At 49.7% G+C, this 24,089-nt stretch overlaps 1 protein-coding gene and 2 long non-coding RNA genes across 3 annotated transcripts in view; 1 reads left to right on the top strand and 2 right to left on the bottom strand.

The window, feature by feature from the left end:
- LOC106894095 (heparan sulfate glucosamine 3-O-sulfotransferase 3B1-like) overlaps positions 1 to 1,875 on the top strand; it is a 35,346-nt gene extending 33,471 nt beyond the window's left edge. The window contains exon 2 of the mRNA XM_014952588.1: positions 1,160 to 1,875. Coding sequence (XP_014808074.1) covers positions 1,160 to 1,778 — 619 coding nt within the window. The 3' untranslated portion in view covers positions 1,779 to 1,875. The remainder of the gene's footprint in view (positions 1 to 1,159) is intronic.
- Positions 1,876 to 1,881: 6 nt separating this feature from the next.
- Positions 1,882 to 13,683, bottom strand: LOC106894123. The gene is made up of 2 exons (XR_001413222.1): positions 13,454 to 13,683; positions 1,882 to 2,066 (listed from the first exon to the last, which is right to left on the bottom strand). It is a non-coding gene; the product is annotated as an uncharacterized LOC106894123 (long non-coding RNA).
- A 1,739-nt stretch (positions 13,684 to 15,422) lies between these two features.
- On the bottom strand, positions 15,423 to 24,082 carry LOC106894109. Its single transcript, XR_001413218.1, has 3 exons — positions 19,843 to 24,082; positions 18,595 to 19,029; positions 15,423 to 15,518 (listed from the first exon to the last, which is right to left on the bottom strand). It is a non-coding gene; the product is annotated as an uncharacterized LOC106894109 (long non-coding RNA).
- Positions 24,083 to 24,089: the final 7 nt, after the last annotated feature.

Here is a 24,089-nt window from a genome sequence, read left to right as displayed (position 1 = left end):
GGGGGGGGGGGGGGGGGATGCAGGTCCCTGCTCCTGGGGACCTGGGGCTGCAGTTGCCATGAGAACTGCTGGTGGCACCGCGGTGACCCCCACCGGCGCCGCAGCCACCTCCCCATCCATCTCCCATTCCCGCCCCAGGAAGGACCGGACCGTTGGATGGAGATCAAGCTTGGGGAGGGGAAAACTCTGCTGAGAGCCTGGGAGGAGGGATGGGTTTGTGTAACCAAGTGATGATGGTGAGAGTCACCGGTGGTTGGCAGAGGCTGGCTCCTGTCTGGGGGTGATGCCAATGGGAGGGGATGGGATGTGGTGGGCAAGGAGAGGAGGTGGGAACACCCATGAGGAGCAAATGGCCGCTCATATGGCTCCTACACCTTCCTGGCTTGTCTTATGGAGCTCAGGTTATCCTGGGGCCAAATCCTGCCATCCTTGAGCAAATCACACTCAGTGCCTGGTCCAGGGGGGTTCTGAACTCTCAAGGGGGACCATGGAGCAGGATGGACCCTGGATGGGGCCCAAGACCCTTCCCGCTCCCGGCTGGGAGAGCTTCCCGAAGCAGCCTGCGTGTAGGATTTCTTTGGGTGGAAGAAGGAAATTGCTGAGGTCAGGGGGCTGATATTGCACATTTTTATGTGACATCAGCTTGCCGCCACCTTGAAAATACCAAAAGATAGAGTCTTACCTCCCGGCCCTTGAAAATCCCTCGTGCCCTGCAGGAAGGCAGTGTTGTTACTCCAGAAATTCACTGTTATTCCAGGGAATTTAAGCCCCTGTGCAGGAAACCCCAGTGTGGGCAGGGAGGAATTTAAAGGGATAGGACATTTGTAGGGATGTGCTCTGTTCTTACGGTGCCATTGCAAGAAGGGAGGTGGGATCCCCCTCAAGAAGCCCCTTAGAAGCCTTGAACAGGCAGAAAATAGATTTAGGTCTAATTCCAGGTGAACAGGCAGCCAAAGAAGTGGGAAATCAGGAGGGTATTTCGACGCTTTGCTGAATCAGAGCATTGTGGCCTCCTGAGAACCCACACAAGGAGGGAAGAGAGCTGGGCTGGAGGTGTGAGGTGCAGGAGCATCCTGCCCTTGGTCCCTGGGACATCCCCAGAGCACTGTCTGCACTCACCGTGGGGCACTCAGCACTAACATGTCCCTCTCTCTCTCAGAGATCTCATGCCCAGGACCCTGGAGGGACAGATCACCATGGAGAAGACCCCCAGCTACTTTGTCACCAAGGAGGCCCCAGCCCGCATCTCCTCCATGGCCAAGGGCACAAAGCTCATCGTGGTGGTGCGGGACCCCGTCACCAGAGCCATCTCGGACTACACCCAAACGCTCTCCAAGAAGCCCGATATCCCCACCTTTGAGAGCCTGACCTTCAAAAACAGGACTACGGGCCTGATCGACACCTCGTGGAGCGCCATCCAGATTGGCATCTACGCCAAGCACCTGGAGAACTGGCTCCTCTACTTCCCCATCGGGCAGATCCTCTTTGTCAGCGGGGAGAGGCTGATCAGCGACCCCGCGGGGGAGCTGGGCAGGGTCCAGGACTTTCTGGGCCTCAAGAGGATCATCACCGACAAACACTTCTACTTCAACAAAACCAAGGGGTTCCCGTGCCTGAAGAAGGCAGAAGGCAGCAGCAAACCCCACTGCCTGGGGAAGACGAAAGGCAGGACCCACCCCGACATAGACCAGGAGGTGGTGCAGAGACTGCGGGACTTCTACCGGCCCTTCAACATGAAGTTCTACCAGATGACGGGGCAGGACTTCGGCTGGGACTGAGGCTGAAAAAAATAATTTAAGAAAAGGAAAATATAATATAATATATATTTTTTTTACGTATCAGTAGAGAGGGGGAAAATACAGAAAAAAAAAATAATAGTTGTGCTGAAACATGATTGTTCTGATTTATTTTTTTTTCCCTTTGACATTGCTTTGTTTTCTTTCTTCTCTCAGAGATGAGGTGGTGTGTCCATCCAGAAAAGGAGGCTGTGCACAGCAGCCAGGTCCTCTTGACATCACCTGCAGCTCGGCTGCTTCCTTCAATGGGCCCAAGGGTTAGCACTGTCCCTGTGAAAAAAAAATAAATAAAAACATGCAGGTGCAAAGTTTTTAGATGTCCTCAGGTCCACATCCAGAAGTGACAGGGGTGCTCGGGGGAGCTCAGAGCCCTACTGAAAGGTCAGATTTTGGCTTGCAAATGCCATTTTAGACCAGACCTCATCACTTTTGACAATGAAACAGAGAAGGCATAATACCTAATTTGGCTTTCAAAACCTTACCTTAGGGGATTTTTCTTATTGCATGAAACCTTTGGTGACATTTTTTTCATTTATCCAATTTTTTGTTTTACTTCTGCTCCCCCTAAATCAAGTCCTTTTCATCAACCAAACTTATTTTTCATTTTATAGAAGCCAAAACCAATAACCCTTTGTTTTGTTTTGAGACAAAACAATTTTGGTAGCCAAAAGTGAAAGAAAACAAATGATTCTTTTGACTCCGTGATGAAAATTGCCAGGTAGTCAAAAGGGCTCATTCACAGGAGTTGGCTCTAAGCCAGTGTTCCCCCCCCCCCACTGCCAGCAACGTGCACCCCTTTTCCTATGCTGACAGGGGAGTGTGTTCCCCAGGGGGGGCCCATCTGAAGGGATTTGGGTGATGGGCAAGGAAGGTCCACACCGAGATGATGCTCATGGTACACCTGACTTGAAGGTGATGGGGGACCCACCATCCCACCACTCGTCCGCAGGAAACAAGTTCCCAGTGTCCAGCGGGTGATATTTAAGCCATAATGAAGAATGTTTTAAGTTGGGCCAGTCTTAAAAGAGTGGAGAAAGGGATGTTTCGGGAAAAAAAATGAACAAAAATCATATCCAGAAAGGGGAGAGAATGAGAAGATGATGGAAGTTTTCTTGTCCTTCCATTAAGGAGAACCGAGGGGGATGCAGGAACAAGAGCATTGGGTCTGTAGGGTTTTACAAATCGTCAGGCAAAATTGGAAGTTTTCTTGTCCTTCCATTAAGGAGAACCGAGGGGGATGTAGGAACAAGAGCATTGGGTCTGCAGGGCTTTACAAATCGTCAGGCAAAACGAATCTCCTGTTTGCAATAACCAGGAGCTTTAAATTCTTTGCTGTGATCCTTATCACCTTTTTTGGCTGGTAGAAGTGTCTCAGCAACAGAAATCTATTCGTGAAGCAGGATCTTGTATTACTGTGGGCTCATTTATCTGCTGGCTTTTATCTTCAGCATTTTCTGGACTGCAGGAGCACCTAATTATCGCTCGGTGCTGTATAAACACAACACGATGATGCTCCCTCCCCCGAATCAAACTTTAAAAAGCCCCTGATGGGGTAAAACAAACTAAGTGGGGGGGGAATCACCTGGTAATCTGGTTAGGAAAAAGCCTGGGGACCAAGTTTACTACCAGCCAAGATCTTAATAAAATCACAGCAGCGCAGAGATTTCAAGGAGTCCAAAGAGAATTGTATCTGAAATTACAATTTAACCCAAGAGGGAGTCGTTTCCACCTGGGGCTGTCCTGTTTGACAGGGCAGGAAAACAGCTTGGTACCTGCTCAGCTTCACGGCACCAAGGTCCACTGGAGGTGTTGAGCCCCATCCCCTCCTGGCTGCCCTGAGCCTCCTCCTTCCTGTCCATCCCTGCGCCATCCCTCTGTTCCCAAGGATGCAGAGTCCTGGGACCTTCCTATCCCCTGAAGACACAAACCCACATGGTTTTGCATGTAAGGCCCATTTCCCAAGGTAATTAAAATAACTTCATCAGTGTTGCAAGGCTTCAGGACCTTCTCCCACTGTTGTTGCCCCAAAGCCTTACCTGAGCTCAGGTTTCTGTTCCCCAGCTGGTGGACCAGTGGTGATGGGCTGGTGGCACCAAAGCCAGGCTGTGCTCAGCAGTCTGTCCTGGCACAGCATGGCTCAGTGCCACCCTTGCTCCCTCCACTGATGCCTTCACCCCCTTCCCACCAGTCTTGTTCCAGTGTGTCCCATTTTAAGCCCTTTTTTGGCAATGTCCTGTACCACATCTGGGTAAACACCTTCTGCAAACCCCTTCCAACAGAGAGGCCAGTGAGGGATCACACAGACCCCCAACAGCCCTTTCTCTTACCCACCTCCCTTCAGCCCCCTGTTCATGCAGAGATGACATGAGAAAATCAGAGATGGTCAAGCAGTTTTGGCTTCATGGGGTCACGGTCCCTCCCAGCATCTCTGCAACTCATTGCTGGAGTGCAAATGAGTTGGAAGAAGTTGGAAGAGTGTTGGGTTCTTGGCAATGGTCTCCTGTGTCAGCGGAGACAAGGGGAGCAATCTGCTCTCTGCCCATGCCAGCCAGATCAACGGGGAATGGGTTCAAGGTGTAGCCAAAAGGATGGGGGTTAATTACTGGGAAAATCTTTCTAACAGCAAGGCTTGTTGGGGAAGGAATGGGCGATGGCCACCATCCCTCCCACGCTGTCCTCTTCCATCTGAGTGCAAAAGCCAAGGTGGTGGCGAGGACAAGGCATCACTCAGTCATGGGCACAACCAAACAGTGCCAGCACTACCCAGGCACAAAATCTGAGGTATTCCAAGCTGAAAAGAAGATTTAAGCACGCCATTTCTCTGGTATTTCAAGGAGACCTAAGGTTGGGCTAATCTGTACATGCCTTTGACAAGTATAAATATCACTTAAGAGTATGATTTAAAAAAATCAATATAATTATATTGCTATTGTCTCTCATATGGTCACGTTTAGATTCCTATAAAGCAGCTTTATAGTGCTACAGATTGTTCTTCCCATATTGAACAGCTACAGATACCAAGCACCTTCGTACAAATGAGTTTCTACAACTGCCACCAAATCACTGTCATTAAGTCAGTGTAGCTGCCGTGGGTCCACAAGCCTAACTATGGTACGTGCCTTTAAAACACGCTTCCCACCACACTAAACTCAGCTATGTAGGCACATTTTCCCCAAAACGCTTGAAAGTTTTACTTCCACTAATTTCTGAGGGTTTGAATCCCTTGCTGCACACCTAGTAAAACTATTTTAGGGATCTGAGACCGTAATTGATTTTTTTGATCTGGGTCATAAGTATTTTTGAAAATCCCTCCACGTACAAACAATGGCTTTTAAAAAGAGGTCATGCAATCAAATTGCTTTGAACTCCAATAACATTTAAGCCTCTAAACTCTTTAGGCTTATTTAAAATCCATCCATGAAGTTTAGATTATTTTAACCTAAGAAGAATTGGAAGTAAACTATCGAAAACCACACCCCTCCTAGGCCTACAGTATTGAGCACATGCATTAGGAGGAGAAAGCAAAAGGAGCTATAAAGAAAAAAGAAAGTGACCTATAAAGTTTGATTATTTTTTTAAAAAGCAGAAAAATCAATACATTAACGATGGGAAACTAATTATTGATGAGAAATCAATACATTAACGATGAGAAACACTGATGAAGCCAAGGCTTACATGCAACAAAACATTTAGAGTTTAGAACGTTTAAGAGGAAAAAAAAACCCTCTTTATAAAGCATTCTATCAATGTAAGGGCCAAATTCATCCTAGCATTCTATCAATGTAAGGGCCAAATTCATCATAAGGAATAAATTTGTTACGCTGAGGGTGGTGAGAGCCTGGCCCAGGTTGCCCAGAGAAGCTGTGGCTGCCCCATCCCTGGAGGGGTTCAAGGCCAGGTTGGAGGGGGCTTGGAGCAACCTGGTCTGGTGGGAGGTGTCCCTGCCCAGGGCAGGGGGTGGGACTGGATGGTCTTTAAGTCCCTTCCAACCCAAACCATTCTGTGATTCCATGATCTCTGAGCAAACACGTCTCCTTCACCACCCCATCTGCGGCACCACACGGGTGCTCTTGGCCAACAGGCAGTGGGGCTCTGTGGGGCAGCCCCACGAACAGGGCACTGCAGCCCTGATGCACAGGAACCCCCAGGAGGTTTGGCGCAGGGATGCTGAGCACAAGTATTGCCCCCAAAGTCTTCAAAAATCATTTTTTTTTCCATTGATATAGCACAGGTTTGTAGAGCTCAGTTCAGAAAGGCAGTTGATGGGGAGACCTTCCTTTAGCCCACGGCAGCAGCTCTGCCGACCATGTTTCAACTGGCCACACCTGGAAAATGGCAGAGAAATGGTTTTTTTTCTTTACCAGAGCAGTTTGGCAAGACAAAACCTGGCCCCTCTGCTGCTGTGAATCGCATCACTGTGATTTCTGGAAGGGGCAAGGACCGGGCTGCTGCGTCCACGTTGTAGTTGGCGCTGATTTGGTGCCGTGGGGGATTTAATCAACTCCAAAGGAAATGCTGCCACCCAATCATTTATACAGTCTGAAGGAACAGAAACACCCGTGTGCTGTGAAGAACAGGGTATGAGACTCCTCCGCGCCGTGTTCGGGGTGGTCTTTGGGGTGCAGTGCTCAAAAGTTAAATTTCCAGCAATGATTTGGAAGGAAGGGGCAAGGACCGGGCTGCTGCGTCCACGTTGTAGTTGGCGCTGATTTGGTGCCGTGGGGGATTTAATCAACTCCAAAGGAAATGCTGCCACCCAATCATTTATACAGTGTGAAGGAACAGAAACACCCGTGTGCCATGAAGAGCAGGGTATGAGCCTCCTCCGCGCCGTGTTCGGGGTGGTCTTTGGGGTGCAGTGCTCAGAAGTTAAATTTCCAGTGATGATTTGGACCAACTCCGACCCTCAGCCCCTCGGTTCTCCCACCTCCACACTGGCACACCCAAGGTGAGCTCTCCAGGTTAGGGGGGGGGGGGAAAATCGCCCATTTTCTTAACTATTAAAAAAATACTTGTTCGTACATAACGGTTTCTGAGTTTTCTCTCCTCCCTCCCCTTTGCTCGGCCATACTGTCATCCTTCTCCCTGTGGTGCTATTCCAGTACGAAACGGGCTGATTCTAATTTAATTTAAGAATCAAAAAAAAAAAAGAAAAAAAGCACACATTTAATAAAGTTTACGGGTACTGAGAGGCTGTGCTCTCTTTTTGCTGGCGGCAGCAACCTGGAAAGAGGCGGGCAGGTTTATGAAAAAGGGGAAAAGGCAGAATTACCCATTTGTGTCTGATTTTAGACTCCTAAACCAACGCACCCCGCGGCAGCTGGGGGGACTGGGGGGGGGTTCTGCCTGCTGGGAACTCCCCTCCACCTCCTTGGCATCATTTCCACGGCCTCTTATCTTCCACTTCACCTTCCTCCAGGTAGTTTAACATCACACTCCTTTCTTTAGATTGCAAAAAAACCACAAACAACCTGAAAAAGTCAGGTCTTCACACCGTTCACCCCCAGCCCTGCCACGTCCACAGCGTTTCTCCACCGAGTTTGGTGGATTCCTGCGACCTGGCAGGAGAGGAACGGCCCCAACTCACGATGCGTCGCGTGAAACCTGAGGTGGAAGCAATTCACCAAGAAATATATACAGCGGAGCAGCCCCCGTGGATCGGGTCTTCTGTGTGGTCAAGTAAAGTGATATTCTATTTACTTTTTTAGATGTATAAACAGATTAAGTCCCAGGGAAAATATGCTCCCAAACTTCATAATATTTTATTAAACCACTGAAGTTTAATATAATCTTTTGGCTTCCACAGAAAAATGTTCCATTTCTTTTCTGGGCACCTTTGATTTTATTTTCTTTTAATTACTGTTATCCGGAGTTAACAATGTGGGTTTTGCACTCCACCCAGCGAGGACTATCCAGATTAGAAGCGGGGAATTTTGCTGAAATACAGAAATATCTATGTGGTGGTAAGAAGTCAACGACGCCTGGGTGGAAAACTCGGCAGAAGCCAATGTGCAGAATGAATTCCCCTCCGCCAGGCAATAACAAGGCTGCATTCCTCAATTCATAGCATTTATTACCTAAGACGTTGGCCAGCCATGGCTTTTGAAAAAAAATATTATACCTCCTTCATCTTAGGCCTGTCCACACCGCTGCGCGGGGGCTGGAGCTCACTCCATCCTGGAGGCAGCGCAGCTTATTGCTCAACGGGGAAAATTCTCATTAATTCAGGTCCAAGGCTGCCCCGGGGCTCAGCACCACACTGTGTGAACGCAGCCCTGGATGCATCATCTCTCTGGGTGTGAAGCTACTGGTGAAGGCCAACACTGTGCTGAGCCTCCAGCCCAACAATTTTCTAAACCTGATGACCAAGAAATGCCCCACAGACAGCCCGGCTCATGGCAAAAGGTGGTGGGAGCCAAGGAGAGCTCTTCAGGAAAGACTCAGCACCTGCACTTCAGCATCGTTAAACAGGATTGATAATGGTAATAATAATCTCATGGTTCTCAAGACAACTGTGTAACTCCTGGAGGCCAAATTCGCTGGTGTGAGTGTTACCCGAGGTCCTCAGTGCAGCAGAGGAACTTCAGACACAGCTTTATCAGCCACAAGTACATACTCACTTGCCAAACCTCTTTGCTATTTCCTCTCCTTCAGCTTGGAGCAGTCCTGGGGCCGGAGGGTCCTTCTTCACAGACACACCAGCATCTGGCCTCCCCGAGTTCCTCCATGAACGCCGGGGCAAGGGTGATGCTGTAGACAGGATTAGACCTGCTCGGCCACGATTTCTCCAGCTCATTTCTTTTGTTCTTTCACCAGCAGCTGTGATTTAGGGCATGTGAGCAACATCTAAAGGAAACGACTGAGAGGTATTGGCTGGGGAGCACTTACCTTCCCTTGCACAGGGCTTATGGAACAGAATCAATAGATTTTCTATACTGCTCACTGCTGGAGACCCCCCACGGCTGGGCACAGAAGAGATGGCGATGGCGTGAAGAAAATCCTCCAGAGAAGGGACAGGTTTAAGAGCACAGAGGAAAGAAGCCGAATGCATCATATTGACAGGGCAAATGCATTCAGGAATCTAATGACCTGCCTTGGCTGTAGCTCACCAGGGTTCTGCTGGTGCAGAATGGTCTCAGCAGCTTCCCGGGAGCCACGGCTTGGGGAAGAGCAGAAGGGTTGGTGCTTGGGGCAGGTTCCAGCGAGGCATGGGGCTGCTGGAGGCAGAGTATCCAGCCGGCGCCCTCCAAGCACGCTGTCGGCTTGGAGCATCCCAGGATTTGCTGGATGGCCAGGAGCCATTTCCTACTTTTTTTTTTTCATTCTGGCCAGAAGAGGATGTCTGCTCAGCTCAGACACCGGCTGTTGGCCAAAGCGAAGCCACAGTCCAAGGACCCCAGTTCAGGGGCACGTCCTACCCAGATGTGTTTTTAGCCCTACGCTGTGATTTAAAAAAACAACTTGCTGTGGTTCCCCGTCACTCCAACCCAGCATTGGCCTGAGACCAAACTCCTCCATATTCCACAATCAGAAGATTCAAGGTTAAATAAATAAATGATTTGTATGGATACTTGTACGGCAGGGCTGGGGCTCAGGACATGACCACCTCTGCCCGTTTAAATTGGATATTGTCCCTGTGTGGGACAATATACATAATCCCCGAGAGGTGATTGTCCCCCTGTACTCGGCACTGGTGAGGCCTCACCTTGAGTACTGTGTCCAGTTTTGGGCCCCCTACCATAAAAAAGACATTGAGGTGCTGGAGCGGGTCCAGAGAAGGGCGACAAAGATGGTGAGGGGTCTGGAGAATAAGTCTTATGAGGAGAGGCTGAGGGAGCTGGGGTTATTCAGCCTGGAGAAGAGGAGGCTGAGGGGCGACCTTATTGCTCTCTACAACTCCCTGAAAGGAGGGTGTAGAGAGGTGGGGGTCGGTCTCTTCTCCCAAGTCACAGGTGACAGGACGAGAGGAAATGGCCTCAAGTTACACCAGGGGAGGTTCAGGCTGGATATTAGGAAAAATTTTTTCACTGAAAGGGTTCTCAGCCATTGGAATGGGCTGCCCAGGGAGGTGGTTGAGGCCCCATCCCTGGAGGTGTTCAAAAGACGGGTTGATATAGTGCTGGGAGGTATGGTTTAGTGATGGTGTTGCTTTTTGTTTGTTGTGGGGGTGTCTATTTTTGTCAGTTAGGTTGACTGTTGGACAAGATGATCTTTAAGGTCCCTTCCAACCTAGAAGATTCTGTGATTCTGTGTGTCCTGGTGAGCAAGAGGTGCCAGATGAGCTCTCCCTGGTCGGCACTGACCCCACAGGCACAAGCCGTGACATCTGGAGCAGACACTCATGTAAGGAACATCTGGGAGATGCTGCTGGTGCAGTGATGGGCTGCCCGTGTCCATCACTCATCGCATCTGCCATCAGGACCAAATCTGGGCTTTCACTGTCTCAGAAAAGATGATCAATGGAAGAGCTGACTGCTCTCCAGCTGCAGCCCAGTCCTGGCCACAGGATCCCACACCCCAGGTGTGGATCCCACCACTGTCAAACTGGAGCTGTGGTTGAACCCCTGAACCCCTCTCAGCCACAGCACATCCCAGAGCTGGGGAGCTCGTGGGGAGAGCATGGGGAGAACATGGAGCTCATGCTGCACGTTGGACCCTCAGCACCAGAGCTCCAAAGGGAAATGCCACAGAGCAGCCCTCCCAGCCAGCCAAACTGGCCGGGGAAATTCATCCCAGTTTGACACCCTATATTTTACCAGCTTTACTAAAGAGAAAATTGTCATATGCTTCTACTTTTCGAGGAGCTGAGCTGTCCTTCAGAGAGCAGCTGCCAGCATAAATATACATGAGGAACAGGTTTTTAGTTCCTGAAAAATGTCTAAAAATTGTAAACAATTCTCAAGTCAGATGGGGATAAACAGTCAGAATTTCAATATTGTTTATAGTTTAAAAAAAACAACAATCGTTTTGAGTTCAGTCAAGCCAAGCGTTTTGGATAGATAATTTTTAAACATTTGGTTTCAATTCTCCCAAAACTTCAGCAAAGAAGCCCCATTCATGCTATACTCAGCTTACAATTCAAAATGAAAAGTATTATGGACTAGAAAACCGGATGTTTCTATTTCAAAAAAGAAGCGGTCTCAGATACTGGATGATCTTGGAAGACCCTTTGAAAAGAAGAAAAAACAAAACCACTGGGTCAAGAAATTTATCCAGGCTGATCTCCTCCTCCTTAAAGTTTGTGTTTTGTCGAATTAGTTGTTTGCTTTTGCCGAACCAAACGAGAATGCCCTGTCAAAAATAGGAATTGCTGACAGGTCCCGTTTGCCAGGGGGAGGGCAGGAGCTCTGCTCCTCGTCCCGGTCCTTCCCCGGCAGCGACCCCGCAGCCTCCCCCCCTGGCACCCGCCCCCGCGCAGACGCTCCGCAACTGGGCAGACTGGAAAACAGAGTTCTTTAATTTCCTCTTTGCATTAGACTTCATTAGGAAAAATCCAGAGGCCCCTCACTGAGCAAACGTCTGCATTTGCATGTCTTCTGTGGTAGTTTAAATTATATTTTCCTGTAGGATTTTTTTTATGCCCCTTTTCTTATGTGTTTCCTGCGCCACCGACACTGGACTCCTTCTCTGCTCACAATTAATTCCTGAAATAATTTTTTTTCACTTCTGTCACTCTCCCTCAGCTGGATGGCTCACAGGAACATCATTTGCTAGCTCTGTTGTTAGGAAATTATCTCTTTAAGCTATTTGTTGGTATCAGTGATCACTCAGTCAAGTTACACGGCAGTACTCCCATTCCCAGGCTGGATAAGACACATCTCAGGAAGAAAAAAAGGAGAAAATAGCTAATGACAAACTTCACTGGGTGCATTTTGGATGTTTCACTGCTCCTCTGAAAATGCATCAGATCTGAGGGTTTCTTGAATCAGAATTTATTGTGAACAGTTTGCAATCACCAAATTCTTATTTGTGATTGCATTCATGAAACTATTTGCAGATCTGAACTTTTAAAAATTGTGAAGTCACCTCTGTAACCATTCCTAAGTACAGCCACCAAAGGCCAGGATAAATAAAGCAAAGTAAGACCAGGAAGGGTAAGAAATGCAAACACCAGATGGTGCAGCATCCGGATAGAGGCAGCCCCTTCCCTTCCCTGCCAGACTAAGGAAGGTTCAACCACCACTTTTATCAGCAGACCAGCCTTTGGACAAGAAAATAAACCCCTTCTCCAATGGCTTGGAGATGGCCTTCTCCAATGGCCACCCCTTCTTGTGGCTCCTATTAAGGTACACGGTTTCCAACACAGAACAAGTGGGAACTAAATCATTTTTCACTGCTACGTAAGGGGTAAAAATGCCCCAAAATGCCCAGTTTTGGGAATGGGGCTCTATGGACTCAGGAAGCCAACCCATCTATCCTCAACCACCACGGCCAACTCTGTTGCCCTGAACGTGCTCCAGATCTCAAGCCTGCTTTGTCTTCTTCCTTCCTGTCCCATGGGCTCCCTTTTCCCATTTGCTTCCCAGCAGCATCCTGCTTCCCTGCCTGAGCACTGGCTACCAGGAAGGATCCTGCTTGTCTCACAGAATCACTTGGGGTTGGAAGGGACCTCTGGAGATCATCTAGTCCAACCCCCTGCCAGAGCAGGGTCACCCAGAGCAGGTCCCACAGGAACGTGTCCAGGGGGGTTTTGAATGTCTCCAGAGAAGGAGACTCCACCACCTCTCTGGGCAGCCTCTTCCAGGGCTCTGCCACCTTCAAAGTAAAGAAGTTCCTCCTCATGTTTAGATGGAACTTCTTATATTCAAGTTTGTGCCTGTTTCCTCTTGTCCTGTCCCTGGGCACCACTGAAAATAGACTGCCCCAATCCAGGACCCTGGGCACCACTGAAAAAAGACTGGCTCAATCCAGGGGTCTGGTCTCCATCCCTACAAGGCCCTTGGTAGCTTGTACACACACCAGGAAAAACCACCAAAAATAAGTAGTTAAGACTGTTCAGCCCTTTAGCCACACTGACTGTTTCCACTAGAGCCAGGTGAAGCAGGACAGCAGGAGGGCAGATTCCCACCCCTTCCAAAGCTGTCTACTGAGACCATCCAGGATGTAGATGGGAAAGCAAATTAATTGGCACTCTGTGGGGCATCACTGATGAATGGCAAGGTGAGGGGAGCAGCTCCCCCCTGACGGGATCCATTGCCTTCTCAGAGAAGCATTTTGGCTCCTCTTCCTTTACCTACTAGCTGAGGTTTTAGACTCTTAGGGGAAGATGCAGAAGAAGGCAGGAGAAAGAAGGACAAGCTCTCCAAAGTGGTCATCCCCAACCTGTTGTGCCCTTGGGCGGCAACACCAAGCCTGACCAAAGAGCCAAGGAGAACAGCCAACTACTTGTTCTCCTACAAAGGACCTCAGGGTCTCACAGGCAACGTACTCCTTCAGAATACAGCGGTTGTCCTCTGATGCAGCTTCCCTAGACAGACACGCAGGGGTGTTCGTGTGGGAGACTGGAGCATTTTCAGCTTTGGCAAGCTCTCCTTGCACACCAGAGAGTGAGCGCTCTGAAATACAGGGGAGGCAACGGGGGAAAAAAAAAATAAAAAAAGAAAAAAAAAAAAGACTCCCAGATGTTGCACTTGACTTTCTCTAAGGCTCTTTGCTACCTGTGTGGCCCTGGCAAAGCACTGGGGCTTCTTGGATGCGAGCTCCCGCGCTGCTGCTGGATCCATCCCGAGATAGGGAGCTGGCTGGTGGTCAGAGAGGAGAAGCCAAGCTGCAGCTATTCCCTCCTTCCACTCCCACCCCGTGGGCTGTGCTCCAGTATCTCTGCTGAGAGAAGAAGTTTTTTATTAATCAAATGAAAGCAAGATTGAAGGGATGAAAGGGAAGGTTCAAGGGAGCTGCAGGTGGGGAGACACCGAGGAACTGGAGTGCAGCAGCTGTTTCTATAAGGCTTGCTCCTGCAGAAGCGATATTTGTCCCTCACACCCCTTCTCTGCTCCATCCCCAGCTTGGCCTTGGAGCAACGTGGCTTTTCCACCCCCTCCTTCCTCCCAGCCCTTCTCCCCACACACACACAGCATCTCTGGGCACCAGCAAGCACCAGCCATCATATTGCATGCTCAGAGCTGCCACACACACTGCTCAGTCAAGAAAAGTGAATAATTCTGTCAGATACAGGTTTTGAGGATTTCCACGCTCAGCCCTTGGCCACCATCCTTTCCTGTACCAACCACCCAAGCCCAGAATTAAGCAAATGAACGAGCTTCAGAGCGTAAGAATTATGCTCTGCCTTCCTAATCCCAGTTCCAATTTATCAGTGTGAAAACTATCAGTTTCATGTAGCTAACTCCCTGCTGGAAACTCCTTTTCCGAGCTCGCCTTCCTTTCCAGCACCACCACACCCATCCCCGACCAGAAACCACACCAAGAACTCCTACAACCGTCCACACACTCAGGGTGTAGCTCCATCCTCGGGCTCAGATTTAGGTGCTTTGCACCACAGTCAATTGGAAACAGAGACACTCGATCATCCTCCTTTTTCTTTTTATACTCCATCCCACGAGCGCTGAAACGCAGCCAAGTTTGGGAGGTATCGGTGCTTTGGTGGACAGCTGATCTCCATGAAGCGATACGCACGCCAGCTCAAGAGGATATTGCATTCCAAGGCAACCAAAGCATATTTCTGGTTTTACATCAAATTCTCTGCTACCTTTTGGCAGAAGGCTCCCTATACATAAGGTCTTGTTTGAAGATTCACGTTCTGGGGGTCCTTGTGCCGGGGTTAAGTGTCGCAGAACTCCTTCACGCCTGCGAGGGTTTGTGTTTGTGCATCATCCACATCAACTCACATCAGGCACAGCAAGGTCCTGGTCACTTCTCACCCCTCTCCATGCTGTCAAGTGAGAGTTGAGCTATTGTCCTGCACCCGGTGGGTTCAGCCAGCCCTTCAGCAGGTTCAAGCTGAAAGGCTCTGTCTCCAAGGAGCCTGAGGAGGCTGTGGATGGAGCTGGCAGGGACTCGGAAGGCAGGGGAACCTCTCCTCCCAGGGCCCTGCACTGCGTTTCCACGTTGAGCCAGTGGTAATGGGAAATGACAGCCGATGAAAGCTGCTATTCATGGCCCTCTAAACAGTTCGTTACCCCCCTCCTCGTTCCAGCCCCTCGATGAGACTCACTCTGGCTGGAGTCCAAGCCCAGGGAGCGAAGCGGCTGGAGAACCCACCCCAGCGGCGGTGGCCGGGGCGGCTCTGCGGCAGGGGTTTCTGGCTGTGCATTGCCCCCACCAGCAGAGAACAGCCCCAGGCTGTGTCCTGCCCAGCCCAGCTCTCCTCCCGTCCAGCTGATTTTGTGTTTCAGGTGAGACACTGATAGTCACCAAGGCCCCATTTGTGCATCTCTAGGTTTCTTTGGTATTTGAGTACCTCCCCAAATCACCGATAACTTGGTGGATAATGAGATAGTGGCACTGGTGCCTCTCCTCCTGGAGTCCTGTGATGGTGACCAGCAGGGATGGACACAATTTCTTTCTGTTCTAACCCTTCTGGGCTCATCCATCTGCTGGCACGAGCCCTTCCCTCCTTGTCCTTGCACTCATTGAAAATGCTGTCCAGGGTTGTACTCACGAAAGCTTTGGAGCTAAGGTCTGGTCCATGCCATAGATGACAAATGAGGTGCTCCCTTGCAGATGCACTTGTGCTCCATCAGCTGTCAAAGTCAAGAGGATCACCTGAGAAGGATGTATCAAACCAGTGTCAGTAACTTCTTAAAGCCAAGTGCCAAAACTTGATCACCCACCAACCTGAGGGGAAAAAGGAGCATTGAAAGACATCTGGTCACAGGGGAACACCGATTTACTCCCAAGGTCTCCAGGAAGCCAACAAAGTTGCTTTTTGTGTCTGGCTGTGGAACACGACAAACCCAACGCTTCTGGCACACAGTAACACTGTCTCCCATCACAGGAGGTAGAGGGGGGGAGAAGAAGAGGCTCCCAAGCAGCCATCACTAGTTTGGCCAATACCACCTCCCTGTTTCCACGCCTGCCTGTATCTATCTCCTGCCCATTTTCCCTTTAGCTTTTTGAGCCTAAGGACCTGCAGCAACTGGATTTTAGCCATCACCCTGTGGTGCTACCACAGTAGAAACCTTCATGCCCAGAAGAGCTCAGTGGTCCATGGCAGTGGGGATCCATGCAGCTTCAGAGGGGGTTGGTGGGATCATGAGCTGCTGCTGTTGCCTCTGAGGAGGAAGGACCAGGGGGTCTGTCTCTCCCTTGGAAGGATTTCCATTTCCACAGCAGACTTTCAAAGACATTAGCAGCCACAGTCCAAGAAGCAAAATGTCTGTTTGTGGGTAATAAACCCAGATAGATACCTCCTGCACGCAAACAGCCAGTGCCTCTGAGACAAGAAGCTCTAAATAAATAATCAACAAATCCTAGAGCTGAATGCACAGTTGCTATTTGCATCATAAATAAATGAGGAGGCTTTTATTTACTCATTCTGGGGGCAGAGCACGTAACAGAGGAGCTCCTCAGAGCTCCTACGCCAGAAATTGTCATTACTTCAGCACAACCATGCGGGTCCCACCAGCTGGTTGCTCCTCTGCTGCTCCTCAGGCGATGCACAGCTCGCCAGTGAGACGGGAAAACAAACACAAGGTCTCCATCATCATGGAGCGCTCAGCTCCCTGCTGACCTCCCTCAGCTGGCAAGGGGGGGAGGACACAGAGCCAGCATCAGGGACATGGCTGAGCTGCCACAGCCCTGCCAGCCAGGGAGGTGGAGGTTGGAGTCCCATCACACTGGGAAGGTCTGTACATCCAACACCAGCCACATCTGTCACCGGTACAGACATCTCTCCTGGTTGTGAACCATCCTCTCTAGTGGCTCCACGGGACCAGCTGCACAAGAAACATGTAGGTCCTTCTCTCTACTAGAGCTAGAGAACATCATTTTGCATCAGGAAGCCATTGCAGTTTGAGGAGAAGGCCATGCTCCGGGCAACACCTTGAGAAGGAGCAGCCCAAAGGGAAATCAGGAGTTTTGATCAAGAAAAATAGTCCCACCGTGGTGGAGAGGGGCCAGTCAGTGGCCCAAAATACCATAAAACATTTCAAGAAATAGAAAAACTCTTCCAAAAAATATCAAACTGGAATTTTTCAGTTTCTCAAGATGCTTTCCACAGAAGACACCTGCTCAGTACCTGCTTTCACCCCACAAATTTCATTTGGGAACACAGCAAACCACCAGCTGTTCTTTCTGTGAGGCCAAGGCAAATCCTCTACCCACCACCGCTCCTTGGGATCAAATCTGCTCTTGGAACAAGCAACTACATGGAAACTGCACCAGCCTTACAAGAGGGGCAAGTGCTGGTATCCCACACTCAGGGTGTCATTCAACAAAAGCCAAGTCAAACCACAAAGAAGAACAGAAGATAAAAGTTCCCATTTCTTTCCCTTACTACCCACAGAAGAGGGAAAAGAGTCAGTGCCATTTTCAAGGAGCAAAGCCACCTTTTCAGCCACAAAATAGATCCCTGGAGATCCAGCATGCTGGGGTCTGGCTTGGTTTTATTTAGTTATGTATCAAGCGTTATTGATCTGTTTGCTTCAAACAAACCAGCGAGCACTGAAACCTTTTCTCCTCTTTATGTCCTGAAAATTGCGGGTTTTTTTCTCTTTGGGTGGGGGGGATGAGGAATGGCCAGAGCTCACAGAGGCTCAAAGCACACACATCCCTCAGCTGCAACGGCATCCGGAACCTGCAGCCCTCTTTGGGTTTATCAATAAAACACAAATAGGTCCAGGGAGGTCCCACCCCTGGACCCCACAGTGGCCCTTGCCTTGCTGGTGGCACAAGGAGGTCAACATTTGGGCAAGACAAAGTGTAGCGTGGAGCCAGGAACTGAATTCCTTTCCATCATCCTTCCCCACTGTCCTCCAACTCCACGTGCATCTTTGGTGAGTGGAGGTGGCCAGTCCTGAGCAGATGCAAGACAACGTGTGGAAGCCCAAAGCAGACCCTTCAGGAACAATTTCTTTCCAGATGAGACTGTTATCTAATCCCACCACTAACCTCTCTGTCTATTCACACAACTATTTTACCAGCTGAGAGCCAAAATGCGTTTCTATGCTTGAACGGCTCATTGCAGGGTTTGTATTTCTGATAGAGCTGTGAGAAGACCACAGCTGATCCCACTGGGATGTTCTCCTCTCCAGCCTCCACATGGAGGGTACCTTGGTCCCCAACAGTCCCAGCGAGAAAGGCCCATGGCCAGCCTCAGACTTGGTAGGAGGATTTATACCTCTTTCCTACAGGAATGTGAGCCGCTCCAGCGCTCATCGGGCTGGCACCAAACTGCTAATACTGTTCAAAATTAGTGCTGCTAGAAAAATGTGTCATGAAATTTATTTTGCAAAGGAAAAGTCATTTTTAGGTTGGTTGTTTTTTCTTTTTTTTTTTTAAATAAAGTTATTTCCTCTTCCCGCACCACCACCACCACTCCATCCTCCCCCACTGAAATCATGTCTCATTTTGCAGAGGAAATTTTGATTTTTCATCGGAAAATAAAAAAAAAAAAAAAAAGCCAAACAAACCTAAGTGAATTATTTTGGCAGGAAGCCGATACGTTTCAGCTCCAACATGTTGCCACAACACCTCCAGCACGACGTACCCCTACCAGGGAATGGCAGCAGGAGTACAGCTGCCATGAGGAAGGGCGGCACCACGGCCAAAGCAAACTGGTTTGGTTTTCCAGTAAAACATGCCACTTTCCAGCTCAAAAAAAAAAAAGAGATTGGTTTACCTTCTTGCACATGCACATTGGTGTGTAACCTCTTGCTGCAGACACAGGGTATGTTTCCTACAGGACTTGGTGGGTTATTCATTGCCAGGAATGAGTAGATGGACCCACCTAGAGTGGTTAAGACAAGATGCTGCTGGCCCTGGAGAACGGGGTCCTACCTTTGCATCTCCTAGATGTGCCTTCACCCCAGCTCAGCTCCTCCTGACCCCGAGGGGTCCCAGGAGTGGGGAAAGCAGCATGAAATTGTGTTTTAAATCCCATGCCCGCGTTCGTAGCATGGCACAAGTGACAGCATGGCACAAGTGACAGCACGGCACAGGCGAGGGTTGCTCAGGCAGGAGGAATGCTGGCTTGAACTCCTCCGAGGTGCGAGACTTTGCAGCTTTATCAATTGCTATTTTTAACTCAGCTGGGGTTTGCGCAGCTTCCCGGCTCCTAAGAAAAATCGAGAAAAGGCAGAATTTCAGCCGGTGGCACTACCTGTGTCACGGATGGTACATGGGTGATGCATTTCAAGTGAAAAGATTAAAGTTTTGCAGTCCTATAAACAACTGCAAAGAAGCTCCGATAATGGGAAATGTCAGGAAACTTAATAACAACAGAGATTAGCGCCCTGCCTATAGCACATTGTTGCTGAACTCAGCCAGCTTTTTATATATAATGTCGACAGCTACATACAAGCTGTGAATAGTTTCCTATCTCCTCTAGCCTTGAGTCTCCAGGAACACGACTGACTTCCCCAGAGCTGTTTTGGATTTACGCTGGCTCTGCTGAAATGGGGAGGGAGCAGCCAGAGCAGACGGAGACAAGCCAGCCCCGTCGCCCCGAAACCAGAGGAGCTGCGGTTCTTCACCGACGGGAGGATGGAGGAAACGCGCTCTGGATCCCCCTCCTTCCTTGGCAGAAATCCGTGTCCCTCTTCCAGCTCCAGCTGTGATGATTTACAGAGGTAGGGGAGAGTGTCCTCTGCTCCTAGCTCTGCGGGGTGATGGAGACAGTGCCGATGGCAGAAACTGTCCCATTTCTCAGCCCCGTAAGAATTAACAGCTCAGTTTAATGAAGAGCGACGGGTGGGTTTTTTCCAAATTGGATGGAAGGCAAGCGTGCTGCAGACCAGCAAGGAGCACCCTCTGCTTAATGGACACCCCCACCAGCCCCCCAGTCCCCAGTAAGCCACTCTTCACACTGATCTGGGAAAGCAGAGATGGTCAGTGCATCTCCAGCTGCATCCCTGCCCCTTCCACTCACCTTCCCACCGCCCTCGGCTCCAGAGCCCAGCCTTCCCCATCAGGCATGGCATTCCCAAGAGCTCCTCAGGGCTTTTCTTAAATCTCTGATAACGGATGGGATTTTGACAGGAACATCCCCTTGAAGTCCACCCTGGTCTCCAAGTCATCTCCTTCGGTGCTGAGGGCTGCTCTTTTGCAGATGATACCTCTAAAAATACACAAAGAAACAAAAGAACCCCCCTCCCCAAACTTTTCAAACCAAAAAATAAATGATGTGATTAATTATTCTGAAAAAAAAGCTGTTTATAGTTTGGACTCCATAAAACAGGATGCCTGATTTAATACACTATCCGAGAAAGTGCTGTTTTTCATTTCAGCACAATCAAGACCTAAATCTGTGTCTCCCTCTCTCTCATCTGAGCTGGAAATGGTTTTATATTCCATCTTGCTTTAAATTATACACATCAAGTTTATAATGGGACACGATCTATTTTGTTGCCAAAACCTGCTCTGTAAGATCATCTATTAAACTGTATTTATTTTTTATGACAAACAAGAAAAATGACAAAACAGCTACCGAGCTTCTGCTAATGAGGACCAAATGCCTCCCCAGGCACCGTTCCTATTACAGGCACCCACACGGGAGCTCCTTCGTGTCCTCCCTCCCCCCAGCAGCGATGGCCCAAGGAAGATGCAGGGCTTTATAAACCCCTCCATCGGCCCCGGGGGATGACGGCTCTCGCTGTCCGCGCTTGGCGATGAGATCCGGGGTCAGGAGTTACATCCTGGTGGGACTCAAGCAAGGAAACTCAACTCTGGCAGAGGGGGAGAAAAGTTATTTGAAATAAGGCAATGGGAGAGACCCCGACTGGTGTTCAGCCTCTCGGCTGGGATCCGGGGAGTGGGAAAACAAGGCTGGTGGGACATCAGTTAAACCTTTGGGGCTGCCAGGTGAGGAGCCATAAGAGGTGCAGGACTCTCAACCAGCCCAATCCTCCTTCCAGCACCTCCAGCTCTTGGGGATGAGACTCCCCCAAGTCTTGAGTGACCCTCAGCTGGAGCAAGCCACAGCTTTGAGTCCTGACTCTGCCCCCAAGAACGGCTGGCCTGAAAAATGACCTTGAGGAGTACATTGAGCTTGACAGATGAGCAGTGGGCATAGGAAGATGTCTTTCACTCACTTTTGAGGGCCCCATCAGGCCCTCAAAACTCTTCTGGTAGCACATACTTTAGGAAACACCCCCTGCTACCCAACAAGTCCACCCAGGCTGAGTGAAATCAAGCCACAGCCCATATGTATCTCAAGATGTAGATCTTCACCTGGTCAGCAGGATTCACCGATCAGTCTATAGATCAATAATAAAGACAACATAAGTGTCCAACCTGCCTCGGCACCCTGAAGAGGAGTGTTAGAAACCAGTAGCCTGGGAAGGCATGGAGGCAGAGCCATGCTGGGGTGAGAGGACACCCCACAACGTGCCCCATCCCCTCAGGGCTCATCGTCTCCCCTCCACCAGCAGCACCACCCCAGTGCAGCCCAGGAACGTAATGCAGGTGGGAGCCAGCACCATCACCCACCTCCCCGGCCCCCCAGCAGCTTTGCATGAAGCCACGGAGCACAGCATGGCCATGGCCACCCCCGGCAGGGTATTTGGTCCTGCCTTCCCTTCCTTCCTGACCCTCAGCTTTTGCATGGCAAAGGAGGGAGGTGCAGGTAAACGCAAAGTGCTCCATCAACATGCTGCTCTGCAGGTCACCAGCACTGAGGATGCTGCTCTGACCCAACCACCCTTGATCCCAGGACTGGAACCAGCCTGGGCATCAGGGCAGACTCATGCACATCCGTGTCTCATGTCTATGCTTTATTCCTGAAAATGATGGCAACAAGAAGACCCTTTAGCGACCAGTAAAACCAGGCCTCCAGTAGCGTGGGGTGCATTACACACGTGCCAAGCTTTTCAACTTTGAAGGAAAGAAGCAAAGCCTGTATGGAGAGTGGAAGACCTCTCGGAGAAATCCCTTCAGCCTGGTGTTTCATCTTCTCTGCCAGACGCCAAACAAGTCCCGGGATTTTTCTTATGAGCGTTGACTTTGGAGGTTTCCCTGAACTAAATGATTGCTTATTATGGCACTAAGCGACCGTCCTTCCTGGCTCTTCGCCACAACCACAGCGGTGGCCACATTCTGCAACACTTTGGGAACCCCCATCAGAGGAGAGCAAGCCTGCCCATGTTTCCTTGGCAGGAAAGCAGGCTATGACATGAGATCTGTGGCTAAAAAATCACCATAAACCTAATGCTATTTCAGTTGAAATGACAGCTCCACTCATGCTACAGTGTTACTGTCAAAAGCCCTTCCCTTAGCATCCTATTTGTTTATTTTTGCCACGCTAGTTGCTAGTGAGCACAACAACAAGTTTTTAATACCAGGCCTGGCAACCCATCCCATTAAAATAAAAGCCTTATGCATCATATGAATAGCCAGACGCATGAATAATTTACCCATGGTTTAATCAACATTAAACTAATGGTTTAATCGAGAGCAACTATGTCATCTTCCCCTAAAAGAGTTACAGACCAAGGCTCTGGCTCTGGTTTCCCAGCACAGGAAGAACACACGTATCCTCAGTGATGTTTTGAAGCAATTAATCCTGCATTTCTCCCTGGCACCAGCGAAGCAAGGGCTGGAGTGCGTTAGTTGTCCCTTCGTTAGCCGTCCCCTCATTAGCCATCCCTTCTCCTGCTCCACCCAAAAAGCTTTCTACGTCCTTTCTGCTGGAACCAAGTTGGATGTGATGGAAAGGAGGTATTGGAAGCAGAGTCTGTGCCAGCCTGCCAGGGCCATCCTGTGCCAGTTTGCACACGTGTGCACGTGTGTGTGTGTCCCATCCTGTGCCAGTTTGCACACGTGTGCACGTGTGTGTGTCCCTGTTCATGTCCACTGGGTCTGCACCTTGGACCTGGGAACACCATCCAGCCACAGCAGGCAGAGAAACAGAAGAGCCAGGCAGGAGGTCCTGTGCCAGACTTGCTGCAGAGATGGAAATACTGTGGAAAATGTTAAGGAAAAGGGACACAGTAACAACCAGCAGCTGAAAAGAACAAACCCACTTGGGCTAAGCAGAAAGCACTGGCGTGAGCGACCACACGCAGGAGGCAGGAAAATCACAGCCCTGGTGCAACCACCCAGGCAACAGGAGAGACCTGAGGAGGTCTCTCATCAGAAAGGATCATCCATGAACATCTGCTGGCTTCCAGAAAGGACCAGAGAGCCACGGTCCTCTCATTCTCCACAGGAGCCCTCAGGGACACCAGCAGAGCCCTGACTGCTGCTCGGCACCAAGTCCACGGGAGCTGGACCCAGAAGTTTCAGGGTTAGGTCAGGGGATGTCCATGTGAAGCACTGCTGTGGTCAGCCACGGGAAGGATGATTTGGGTGCTCAGTCTCCACTCCCCAACCACATTGTCTGAGATGCTCAAGGGCCCTTTCACTAGCAGGGGAGAGTGGTACTCCCCAGGGGACATTTCCAGCCTAAGATGGGACACCTGACTTGGGACAACACCCGTGAAGCTGCAAAAATTCAGGTTTCCATTTTCAGAGAACTAAAACTCATAACAGAAAATACTGATCTTTCACCATTGGACCTCCAGCACCCACAGTGCAGAACTCGTGGCGCACACTGCACGTTTCCAATGCCATCAATAACAGGGACAGCAGCGTCTGACATCCAGCTCCCCCCAACAAGCACCAGCCTCTGCAGGATTTGCATTTCTCAAGAGCCGACAAGATCTTTGAAGGAGAAAATCGCTAGTTACAAGCTCTAACCCAATGGCAGCCAGTCAAATCCTCCCTCGCCGGACACTTCAAGACACTTTGTCAAGCCCTTGTGAAGCCCAGATCTCTCTCTGCCCATGTCTTCTGATTTATTAACTGTTTTAAAGGAGTTTATGGCTGTTACTGCAGTCGGAGATCACTGCGAACCCTCAGCCCGCACTGCTGGCTCGGAGCTCCACGTTTGTTCCTCTCCAAAATTCACAGCCACGCTGATTTTATTCCAAGCAGCTCGGGCATCCTACGGTCCAAATGGTTCATTATCTCTGGCTTTCTTTAAAAGGTCAAGAAATGCTCTCTGCTTGGCAGATGGACTAGTGCAGGAGTCGCGAAGTCTCAGGGTTTGTAACACAACAAGGTTATTAAATTGCGAACTCTATCCTGAGCAGAGGCAACACCAAAAGCTTGTCTAAAGTTTTTAAACAAAAAAAAAAA

This window comes from Calidris pugnax, unplaced genomic scaffold (genome assembly GCF_001431845.1).
Source record: "Calidris pugnax isolate Ruff unplaced genomic scaffold, ASM143184v1 scaffold9, whole genome shotgun sequence".
In the NCBI taxonomy this organism is placed as follows: Eukaryota; Metazoa; Chordata; class Aves; order Charadriiformes; family Scolopacidae; genus Calidris; species Calidris pugnax.
The sequence above is the reverse complement of the archived record's forward strand: the minus strand, read 5'-3'. Positions and strand labels throughout refer to the sequence as shown.